The sequence below is a fragment of the Miniopterus natalensis genome, chromosome 22 (assembly GCF_054644295.1).
Source record: "Miniopterus natalensis isolate mMinNat1 chromosome 22, mMinNat1.hap1, whole genome shotgun sequence".
Lineage (NCBI taxonomy): Eukaryota > Metazoa > Chordata > Mammalia > Chiroptera > Miniopteridae > Miniopterus > Miniopterus natalensis.
In genome coordinates this window covers 12,409,519-12,420,921 of record NC_142102.1, presented here as the reverse complement: position 1 = coordinate 12,420,921, position 11,403 = coordinate 12,409,519, and the positions used below count along the sequence as shown (strand labels likewise).

The 11,403-nt window shown below is 62.6% G+C and overlaps 1 protein-coding gene across 1 annotated transcript; it reads left to right on the top strand.

Annotated features, from left to right (window-relative positions):
* Positions 1-684: 684 nt before the first annotated feature.
* On the top strand, positions 685-10,387 carry FES (FES proto-oncogene, tyrosine kinase). Its single transcript, XM_016217161.2, has 19 exons — positions 685-924; positions 1,421-1,639; positions 1,826-1,999; positions 3,827-3,923; positions 4,027-4,210; positions 4,847-4,984; positions 5,060-5,179; positions 5,521-5,643; positions 5,747-5,933; positions 6,051-6,134; positions 6,890-7,099; positions 7,411-7,533; positions 7,836-7,889; positions 8,197-8,315; positions 8,647-8,741; positions 8,867-8,990; positions 9,239-9,396; positions 9,510-9,632; positions 10,065-10,387. The coding sequence occupies exons 2-19, from the start codon at positions 1,430-1,432 to the stop codon at positions 10,205-10,207; spliced, it is 2,466 nt and encodes an 821-aa protein (XP_016072647.1). The 5' UTR covers positions 685-924; positions 1,421-1,429; the 3' UTR covers positions 10,208-10,387.
* The last annotated feature ends 1,016 nt before the right edge of the window (positions 10,388-11,403 follow it).

Sequence of the window (11,403 nt, the reverse complement as noted above, 5' to 3'; positions counted from 1 at the left end):
ATGCCCGCTGCGATGTCCTGAGTGCCTCGAGATGGGCCCAAGTCGGAACCTCAGTCTGTCAGGTGAGGGGTTCCAGGGCCTTAGGGAGCAGCGGGATATAGAAGGAGGCAGTGCCCGGAGACAAGCCCCTGGGGTGGGACAAGCTGAGCACCTTGAGCACCTCCACCCCACGGCCTGGTCTCCAGCAGGGTGGAGAGGAAGCCTGAGCCCCCGTCACTCAGGGTCTCCTGGGCTGCAGTAAGTGGCCTGGCCACCGGGTGTAGGGCTCAGGCCCACGGTGGGACCAGGAAGGCCAGGGTGCTCTTGCCCGGGGAGCCCCAGTCCCAGCTGCAACCCCACCCGTCAGGTCTCCCTGGGACAGGAAGCTCCTGCCTGGGGTAGGGGGTGGGGAGTGGTCCTTCGGGACCCGGGCCTGAGAAGCAGGTCTCCAAGGTGGATTTAAATGGAGCCTGGCACTTGAGTGCTCCTTGGGGAACCGCTGGGGTGGGGAGGACCTGGACTACGCTCTCTTCGACCCCCTGGGGCCGCTGGGCTGCTGCTAGGACTGCCCACCTGCCCCTGAACCCCCAGGCTCGGAGGCCCAGCACCCACCGGCAGCCTCCCCCTGTGCCTACTCCTCCAGGGCACCCTGGAGCCACTCCCGGTGTCCCCACCCCGGGCCCTGGGGATCGCTGGCCCAGGCTGCCCTCTGCAGGGCCATTCTTCCTGGCCCCTCCTCCCTTCCGTTTCCGTGGCCGTGTGGCTGGGGCTGGGCAGGGGGGCCCTTCAGGCATGGGGGCTACTCCCGCCCCTTCCCCTCAGCGGCCCGCCCCTGGGCCTGAGCCAACAAGCTGCGAGAGGAGGAAGCACCGAATCAGGAACTGGCCAGTTGGCTGGGCCTAAGTTGGTCCCCTGCGCCCCCTGGAGCAGCTGCCCGAGCCACGAGTGAGTCCCAACGCCCGCCCCAGGCCCGGGAGGCAGAGGGTGGTGGGCGGTGGCCTCGAGCGGGGCCTGGGGCTCGGCAGGCAGACGTGGGACATGGCACCGGGTGGGGTAGGAGTGGTCGCAGGAGCAGGGCCCGGGCTGTGGCTACCTGCGGCGCCGGCTGGGGCGAGCTTGGCCCTGCCAAGGGCCCTGGGTGCACACGCCTCTGTAATGGGTGCTGGGTGAAAGGGCCCAGGGAGGAGGCTCCCCGGGGCTCTATTCCAGGACTGGGGAGGGGACCCTGGTGCCAGGCCTTGGCCTGGGACACGGGAAACGGTGAGAGTCAGTCCCAGGCCAGGTGGCGTTTGTACCTGTGGCTGATTTCAGCAGGACAGGCCCCCACCTCCCGCCTGTCTAGCTTCTCTGGGTCCTCAGCTGCCAGCCTCCCCGCCCCGTTTCCTTCGTCCCCAGCAGGCGCCTGTCCCCCACCGACGGCCTCTCCTTCCTCTGTCCCCAGGACAGCACCATGGGCTTCTCTTCGGAGCTGTGCAGCGCCCAGGGCCACGGGGCCGTGCAGCAGATGCAGGAGGCTGAGCTCCGGCTGCTGGAAGGCATGAGGAAGTGGATGGCCCAGCGGGTCAAGAGTGACCGGGAGTACGCGGGGCTCCTGCACCACATGTCCCTGCCCGACAGCGGGGCCCAGAGCCGGGGCGGCCCCGGCAGCCCCATCAGCCAGGTGGGGTCCGCGGGGCCTTAGCCCCCTCGCGCCCTTCGCACCCTCACCCCAGGAATTCCTTGTGGGTTCCAGGGTTATCTGCCTCCCCTTCCTTTCCAGGAGCCCCCGGGGCGGGCCAGAGATTGGGCCGCCCCAGGCTCCGGAGCCATTGTCCTCTCCCCTTGTCTCACCCCTCCCGTGGCGCAGTCCTGGGCAGAGATTACCAGCCAGACGGAGGGACTGAGCCGGTTGCTGAGGCAGCATGCGGAAGATCTGAACTCGGGGCCCCTGAGCAAGCTGAGCCTGCTTATTGGGGTGCGTCAGCAGCTGCGCAAGACCTACGCCGAGCAGTGGCAGCAACTGCAGCAGGAGCTCACCAAGGTGGGTGGGCGCCCCGGGCCTTCGCCTGGTCGCTTCTCTCTAGGTTTTGAGCTCGGAGGGCTGGCGTTGCACAAGAGCCCCGGGATCCGCAGGGGGGTGGAAGTCCTGACCACAGGCCTGCCCCCTGCAGCTTCCTTTCCCACCTTGCTTGCTCGCCCGTCTTGGGCTGGCCTATGGCAGGGCCTCCCTGTGCATTTCCTGTCACCCTACTGTGTCCCTGGGCAAAATGCTGGGAGTGCAAGGATGAGTGGTCCAGCCGTTGCCCGGGGAGCACAAGATCTGTGACTGCCTCCTGCAGGGCACCAGCTGGCTCTGGGGGCCGAGAGACAGGGAGAGGAATGAGGTCTAGTCTGTCTGTCCTTGGCCTAGGTGGGCTCCTCCTAGGGCCCCAGAGACGCCACAAGGCAGCCCAGTGTGGCCCCAACACAGAGGTTAAAGGCAGGCTGTGAAGTCGGCCTCCCTGCATTTGAATCCTGCCCAGCTCCTCCATCTGTTTACCTCCCAGCTCCTGGAGCTAGTTATCTGGGTGCTTCAGCCTTTCTAATTCAGCGACTTCCCAGCGGGAGGCCGCAAGAATTTCTAAAACCTGCAATACCTGACCAGTCAGGGGCACTGACCTCTTTTCCCTTAGATCGTCAAATAAAAAAATGACAACAGCCAACACAACAATAGCCAGCCAGTGTGTGAATGTCCTGTTTTGAACAATAAATATGTAGGTCACATAACAGAGCTGTTATCTTACTGGGCATGTCGCATAATAAGGTCTCATCTGATTGGTTAATTCTTGGTCCCAGAAATCCTTATATACACGTAGAGGCACCTGGTTTTTTAAAAAGTAACTTTGGAGCCAAAGGGGGGCGGGTGATTACTACTATTATTATTATTTGTAAGTCAATCAAAATTATACCTATTTTTTTGGTCAGACGGGCAAAAAATATATTTTTTGGTGTGCCGCAGAATTTTAGTGATTAGTTTACGTGTGCGGCGAGAGGAGAAAGATTGAAAATCGCTCTTCTAGTTCTATGTGCTGGCTGGTCCCCTGCACCACCCTCTTCCACCAGCACAGGGGCTGGCAGTGCTGCGGGCCCACAGCGCCCCCTGGTGGCCGGTGCCATTCCGCGCCTCTCCCTTCCCAGAAGCTTATCTAAAAACGGGGTGGGCCTGTGGTTATAGATACTTTTACCGCCACACAGCCACACCCTTTTGTTCTCAAATTTCCTAGGGCTGCTGCAGAATTACAAGGGCAGAGCTGAGTATTGCAACAGAGACTGTATGGCCAATATGCCTACAGTGTTTACCAGCCGGACCTTGAAGGAAAAGGCCCATCTAGCCTATATATTTAGCTCAGTTACAGACGGGGAAACTGAGGTTCAGAGGAGAGGGCTAGAACTGGCCCCAAATCATCCCAGTACCTAAACAGGGGAATTGGGACTAGAACCCTGGTCTCGGCCATCTTCCGGTTCCTGCCACGAGGAACACGATTTGCAGGACTCGGTGCAAAATGAAAATGTAGGGCCCTTGTCAAAAACTTACTGAGAATTTCAAAAACAACATCAGCAGAACATTAAACCGGGCTCGGAGCCCTTCTAAGTGTGGAGCTCCGTGCACCTGCAGCTGGGCCCTGCCCGCCACCAGATACCACTCTGGGCCAAGAAGGGGAAGTTGTAGCCCAACCGGTTTACTCTCTGCCTCTCCCGGGAGCTCATCCTCGACCCAGCTCCTCCGACCCTGGCCTCAGCAGCAGCAGTCAGGCCCCAGAGCTCTGCAGGCCTTCCCTGGAGGATGGGTTTGAATGGGCTGCCCACGCTATCTCTTGTCTTTCCCCAGACCCACAGCCAGGACATTGAGAAGCTGAAGAGCCAGTACCGAGCCCTGGCACGGGACAGCGCCCAGGCCAGGCGCAAATACCAGGAGGCCAGCAAAGGTATGTGGCATCCTCCTGACCCATCCGTAGGTGCCCAGGGAGAGGGGGCTGCCCAGGCCTCTGTGCTGTGACCCACACGCCCCCGCTTCCCTTAACCTGGCAGACAAGGACCGTGACAAGGCCAAGGACAAGTACGTGCGCAGCCTGTGGAAGCTCTTCGCTCAACACAATCGCTACGTGCTTGGTGTGCGGGCTGCTCAGCTGCACCACCACCACCACCACCAGCTCATGCTGCCCGGCCTGCTCCAGTCGCTGCAGGACCTGCACCAGGAGATGGCATGCATCCTGTGAGCCCCTGCCCCCCCCCCCCCCCCCGTCATAGCCCCACTGCCTTGCCGCCTTGCCCAGAGGCAGGGTCCAGAAAAGTCGGCCCTGTACCAGTGATGGTCGTGGAATCCCTGGGCCGAGGATCGGAGCCAGTCGATTTATATCTGAATTACATTATTCCAGGGCCCCTTATTGCAGGGTTTTATTTTTTTAAAAATATGTTTTTATTGATTTCGGAGAGAGAGGGAAGAGAGAACTAGAAACATCAATGATCAGAGAGACTCATTGATCAGCTGCCTCCCGCACGCCCCCTACTGGGGATCAAGCCAGGAATCGAACCTCAGTCTCCTGGTTCATAGGTCAATGCCCATGAGCCATGAATGAGCCGTGCCGGCTGGGCTGTAACCAGCACACCGTGTGCAACCCGTTCTGTGCACAGTCTCCCCGGGCCCTCACAACGGCTCCCAGCACCCCCGTTACACATAACAGGGAGTGAAGATCAGGGGACAGTCATTTGCCTGCGGTCATTTGGCTGGTAAATGGTGAGGTAGGGCCTCAGCCCCACTGCTGACTCCCAGCCCACAGTCAGGGGCCCCAAGCCTCCCAGCCTCGCCCAGGCCAGAGGCCCCACTGACCGGGTGCCCGCCTTGCGGCAGGAAGGAGATCCTGCAGGAGTACCTGGAGATAAGCAGCCTGGTGCAGGACGAGGTCCTGGCCGTTCACCAGGAGATGGCCGCAGCCGCTGCCCGCATCCAGCCCGAGGCCGAGTACCACGGCTTCCTGCGGCAGTATGGGTAAGCCTCTCCCTGCCCCTGCCCGGCCCCCGAGCTGCCGGCCTGTTCCCTGACGGGGCACTGTCCCCCCCGCAGGTCCGCACCTGATGTGCCACCCTGCGTCACCTTCGATGAGTCGCTGCTTGAGGAGGGCGAAGCCCTGGAGCCCGGGGAGCTGCAGCTGAATGAGCTGACGGTGGAGAGCGTGCAGCACACGTGGGTGGCGGGGTCGGGGTGGGCACTGTCCACGGTCCGCACACAGCTGGCTCTGCAGGGTGCCGCTGAGGGGCGGGCTCTGACACTGCCCTTTTTTTTTTCTCCTTAAATATGTCTTTATTGGTTTCAGAGAGAGGGAGGGAGGGGGGTGAGAGAGAAACATCCATGATGAGAGTCATGGATCGGCTGCCTCCTGCTCGCCCCCTGCTGGGGATCGAGGAGCCTGCACCCCGGGCCTGTGCCCTGACCAGGAATCGAACCGCGATCTCCTGGATCCTAGGTCGATGCTCAACCGCTGAGCCACGAGGGCTGGGCTAACACTGCCCTTTCTTCTGGCTCAGGCTGACGTCAGTGACAGACGAGCTGGCTGTGGCCACCCAGACAGTGTTCAGCCGGCAGGAGGTGGTCACCCAGCTGCAGCGCGAGCTCCGGAGCGAGGAACAGAGCATCCACCCCCGGCAGCGGTGAGTGGGGCCCGCCCATCGCAGCCTCCCACCCGCCCCCCACCACTGGCCCCCACCGCAGGCTGAGCACTGTTTCCCGGGCCTCTCCTTTGCCTGCCCTCAGGGTTTACCTGCTGGGCAAGAGGCAGGCGTTGCAGGAGGAGCTGCAGGGGCTACAGGTGGCGCTGTGCAGCCAGGCCAAGCTGCAGGCCCAGCAGGAGCTGCTGCAGGCCAAGCTGGAGCAGCTGGGCCCCGATGAGCCCCCACCGGTGCCACTCCTGCAGGACGACCGCCACTCCACCTCGTCCTCGGTAAGCGCCCCACCGCCCGCCGGGGCCACCCTGCTGGCCAGCCCGGGCCGCGCTCCTCATTTTCGCCCTCCCCCTCCCCAAGCCTGGCCACCCGCTGACGTCTGTCCCTGGCCTCAGGAGCCGGAGCGGGAAGGGGGAAGGACCCCCACCCTGGAGATCCTTAAGAGCCACATCTCAGGAATCTTTCGCCCCAAGTTCTCGGTGAGTGAAGCCCAGCCGGCCAGCCTGCACCTCTGCCCCTTCTCCAAGGGGTGGGCCAGTCCAGGGGTCTCAGGGATGTCCCCCCCTAAGCCCTTCGCACCATGGTGTCTGGGTTAGTCACTAAGCAGCCCTAGCAGAGAGAAGGCTGTGCCCAGGCGGCTTTTATTGGGTGTCCAAGCGCCGATCTTCCCAGATCCTGCCACCCCCGTGCCCCTCCCTCTGCCACCACATGTATCAAAGGGACCCCACCGCTTGTCCTGCTCTGGGAGTGGCTGGGGGGCTGTGGCCTGGTGCAAAAAGGCAAACAGTTTGGTGTGTGCCCAGCTGGCCCTGGCTTCCCATCCCAGGTCTGCCTGGAGTGAGCCTGGGCCACTCTCTGTGGCCTGCTCTGGGGGCCTGCGGACACTCTACATTTTTTCTTTTTTTAATATGTTTTTATTGATTTCAGAGAGAGGAAGGGAGAGGGAGAGAGAGAGAAACATCAATGATGAGAGGGTCGCTGATCGGCTGCCTCCTGCGCGCCCCCTGCTGGGGATCGAGGGGCCTGCACCCCGGGCCTGTGCCCTGTCCGGGAATCCAACTGGGGCCTCCTGGTTCATAGGTTGATGCTCAACCCCTGAGCCACACCGGCCAGGCACTACCTGCTTCTTGGGTGTTTTGGGAGAACTGAGGGGCACGTGAGACAGAGACCTCGCTGACCCCCCAGCTGGCTGGCTGGCTGAGTGACCCCCCTGCCCCTCCCTGGGCCTTCCCAGCTCCCCCCCCCACTGCAGCTGGTCCCCGAGGTGCAGAAGCCCCTGCAGGAGCAGCTGTGGTACCACGGGGCCATCCCCCGGGCGGAGGTGGCCGAGCTGCTGACGCAGTCGGGGGACTTCCTGGTGCGGGAGAGCCAGGGCAAGCAGGAGCACGTGCTCTCGGTGCTGTGGGAGGGGCAGCCCCGGCATTTCATCATACAGTGTGTGGACGTGAGTGCGCCGGGGCCCAGGCCTCCCCGTCGCCAGGCCGGGGGCACCGGGGGGAACGGCCCTGCGAGGGGCGGGGGGATGCCTCCCTGGGAGGGCTGCGGGGGCCACAGAGACCACGCAGCTTCTGCAACAGAACATGCGGGTTCTCCCCTAAGGAGGGGAGCAGGGGGTGGTGCCACCGGCTCATGCCCTTCCGCAGGGTCCCCTCCAGACCCTTTCTCCCTGCTCCTCCCTGCCCCCCACACCAGGGCTCAGCCCCCTCGGCAGTGGAGGCTGCTGACCCCGGGTCCCCCCCCCCAACCGCCCCGCAGAACCTGTACCGGCTGGAAGGGGACGGCTTCCCCAGCATCCCCATGCTCATCGACCACCTGCTGCGCTCCCAGCAGCCCCTCACCAAGAAGAGCGGAATCGTCCTGAGCAGGGCCGTGCCCAAGGTAGGCCTGCGCGCCACAGGCCTGGGAGCTTGGGTCCAGGCCCCGAGAATCAGGGCGACAGGGGCTTCCCAGGGCCCCGGTCTGTGGCTTACAGGCCAGGTCCACCGCCTGCAAGATTTGGACTGTGCAGGCCCCTCCCATTGCCCAGGCTGGCGCTCGCCCAGTTAGGTGCCCCGGCCTGGGCCCCGAAGTCCTCTGAGCATAATCCTGATACAGCCCAGTCTCCGTTTTACAGACTAACAAACTGAGGCGCCAGTAAATGAAAGCTGTAGCCTTCTGACCCCCCGCTCTCCCTTCCCCAGGACAAGTGGGCGCTGAACCACGAGGACCTGGTGCTGGGCGAGCAGATCGGGCGGGTGAGCCGAGCACCCTGCAGACTCCTGGCTGCCTGCGGTTTCCTCACCTGCCCCACTTCCTTCCAGCCCGCTCCGCACCCCCCAGTCACACCCAGGCCCCCCTCGGAGAGCTCTTCGCCTCCCCGCCTCAGGCTGATCCCCACCCAGCTTGTACCCCACTCCCCTCCTGGCCACCACCATATACCCGCTGGGTTCCCCCACCAGGGGGTAAAACTAGAGAGCAGGGATGGGGCTCTGAGCAAAGGGCAGGTGGGAACGAGGGGGGCTGTCCCCAGGAAGGACGGGTAGGAACCCAGGACCATTTCAGGGGAACTTCGGCGAAGTGTTCAGCGGGCGCCTGCGAGTGGACAACACCCTGGTGGCGGTGAAATCCTGCCGAGAGACCCTCCCGCCCGACCTCAAGGCCAAGTTTCTGCAGGAGGCGCGGTAGGTGGTGAAATAATGGTCACCGTCGTGGGCCATGCCCGGGGTCCCTCTGGGCATGGCCGAGGGAGAGCCTGACCCCCGAGGTGAGGGTTCTGTATCGTGTAATCCTCACAGACCCCCCACCAGGGCAGAGGGGTCGAGGCTCAGTGACCCCCCGCCCGCCCGCCTGAGGTCACACGCCCAGGCCTCCTGGCCTCAGAGGCCAAGCTCGTCTCTTCGCTGCTCTTTTCCCGTCCTTCCTGGGGTTCCCTGGGGTTCCCTGGGGATCCCTGGGGCTGGGGAAGGATGTCGAAGCCCCCAAGGTGGGAGCCTAAGCAGCGGTGCCCCCCAGGATCCTGAAGCAGTACAGCCACCCGAACATCGTGCGCCTCATTGGCGTCTGCACCCAGAAACAGCCCATTTACATTGTCATGGAGCTCGTGCAGGGTGAGCCCGGGGGCTGCCCTCCAGGGGCGGGTGGGGACCTCGGCCCGCTCTGCTCTGCTCTGCTCTGCTCTGCTCTGCTCTGCTGGGCCCCCTCCAGGAGACTCAACAAGCCTCCCTCCCCCCAGGGGGCGACTTCCTGACCTTCCTTAGGACGGAGGGAGCCCGCCTGCGCATGAAGACCCTGCTGCAGATGGTGGGCGACGCAGCTGCGGGCATGGAGTACCTGGAAAGCAAGGGCTGCATCCACCGGTGAGCGAGGAGCCCCGCGTGCAGCCCGGCCCCCCCAAAACCCCCCCCAGGCTCAGGCTGTGCCGTCACCCAGCGCCTGCCACCAGCAGCCCCAGCTGGAGCGCTGGGGTCAGCCTGTCCCGTGCACCACGAGTCCCAGGGCAGGGAGCAGCCTCTGCTCGTGGGTGTCTGGAGCGCCCAGGCCGGGCAGGTGACAGGTGCCCATGGACTGTGGCCGACTGAGTGAGCCCCTCCCCTGCTCTCCCCAGGGACCTGGCTGCTCGGAATTGCCTGGTCACAGAGAAGAATGTTCTGAAGATCAGCGACTTTGGGATGTCCCGGGAGGAAGAAGATGGCATCTACGCCGCCTCGGGGGGCCTCAGGCAAGTCCCCGTGAAGTGGACCGCGCCCGAGGCCCTTAACTACGGTAAGCTACCGACGCCGGGCCCCGTCGGCTTTGGGCTGTGAGCCCGGGCTGGGCGCGCCTCCCTGTGACCGCTGGACGTGGGCGCCCCTCTCACGCCTCCGGCCTCCGCGCAGGTCGCTATTCCTCCGAGAGCGACGTGTGGAGCTTTGGCATCTTGCTCTGGGAGACCTTCAGCCTGGGGGCCTCCCCCTACCCCAACCTCAGCAACCAGCAGACTCGGGAGTTCATAGAAAAGGGTAAGGCGTCCTGGTGCCCAACAGCGGCCACAGCCACGCTTCCGTCCTGTGCTGCAGGGGCCTCCCCTGGGCCCCCTCCCTCCCTTCCTTCCCTATGGGCCGGAATAAAAACCATCAGCCCTATAGCTGCCACTGAGAGGGCCCCGGTTGTGTGCCAGGCCATCTGTTCCTTCATTTGCTTTTCACGATGGGTGAGGTGGGGATTCATGTGTCCCTTTTACAGAAGGAAACACTGAGGCCCACATGTCCTACAACTAGCACACGGTGGGGTTGCATTAGGGCCTCTGTGCCCTTGGGGTGTTGGTGGGTAAGAGTGAGTGGCCCCTTAAAACAGTGCAGCCTACACGGTTCCCATGCTCGTGGTTTGCCCCCAGGGGCTGCGAGGGGCCCTCGGACTCCCCCCTCACGCCGGGGTGCTGTGCTCCCTCACAGGGGGCCGCCTGCCCTGCCCGGAGCTGTGCCCCGACGCTGTGTTCAGGCTCATGGAGCAGTGCTGGGCCTACGAGCCTGGGCAGCGGCCCAGCTTCAGCGCCATCCACCAGGAGCTGCAGAGCATCCGAAGGCGGCACCGGTGAGGCCGGGCTGCTCCTTCCCGGGGGCCCGTACCTCCCTCCCGGCTCCGGCTCGCGGTGTGGGCCGGCTCCGCACGGCTCTGGACTCCAGCACGGCCCCCGTGCCGCCCGTGGGGGCGCAGCTCCATGTCGCTGTGCACCCGCACTCCTGCCAGGGCAGCCTGTTCCAGGCAGAAATAATAAACCACTTGTGCCCGTCTGGTGCTCTTGGCCTGTGCGCTCCTCTAGAGGGCAGCTCTTAGGAGGGGGCGGGCGGTGTTCGCCGGGCAGGACCGACGTGGTGCGAGGGCCTGTGGGGATGTCCAGACGCAGTAAAGGCTGGCACTTGAGGCCTGAACGTCGTGAGCTTATCAGTGTTAGGGAGCAGCCCACTCTGTGGGTGTGCACAGCAACCACGTGCGGGCATAGCAGAGCTCTTACCTCCTCCCCTAAGCCCCCTGAAATCTAGAAAACTCTCTGACACTTGCCCTGGCCGGTGTGGCCCAGTGGTTAGAGCATCGGCCTGCAGACTGGAGGGTCCTGGGTTTGATTCTGGACAAGGGCACGTATCTCAGTTGCAGGCTCAATCCCTGGCCCAGTCTGGGCCCGTGTGGGAGGCAGCCAATCGATGTTTCTCTCTCTCTCTCTGTCTCCCTTCCACTCTCTCTGAAAATCAGTGGGGATTAAATCCTCAAGTGGGGATTAAAAAAAACCACCAACCATCTGATACTTTCGAGCAGCAACAGTGAACGCCAAGAAAATGAAAAATATGAACAAACTGAAAAACATAAATGGGAAAGATGTGTAGCACCAAGAACAAAGGAGAACTTGGAGGCCATGTGGCCAATCCCCCAAAAAAGTTTAGGAAATAGTTGACATCTGTTGTCAAAGACATGAAAGCCCTGTAACTTCTTTAAACAAGAGGAGACACGCTCGAGTGCGACTGGGTGGAAATATTAAAGAAGTCAAATCATGTCTTTATTGGAAGCGGTAAAAAGCAGAACCGGAGGACTTCTGCTTTCGGATAGGATGTGGTAGGTCTCTGCAGGCCACCGCTCTCCTTGCAGCAAGGAGGAGGAGCCTAGCTGGCAATCATCATTTTAAATAGATTGGAGGGTGTTGGGAGAAATAAGAACCAGATTAACTAAAATTTCTAGGCGGAAAGGGCCCCTTGAATGATGGGTAGCTGTTTGTTTTCCTGAGACATTTGCTGACTTGGG

Coding starts and splice junctions, on each gene's coding strand:
- FES (XM_016217161.2), top strand. CDS start 1,430: ATGGGCTTCTCTTCGGAGCTGTGCAGCGCCCAGGGCCACGGGGCCGTG. Junction 1,640..1,825: donor CCGGCAGCCCCATCAGCCAG/GTGGGGTCCGCG, acceptor CCCGTGGCGCAG/TCCTGGGCAGAGATTACCAG. Junction 5,934..6,050: donor GCCACTCCACCTCGTCCTCG/GTAAGCGCCCCA, acceptor CCCTGGCCTCAG/GAGCCGGAGCGGGAAGGGGG.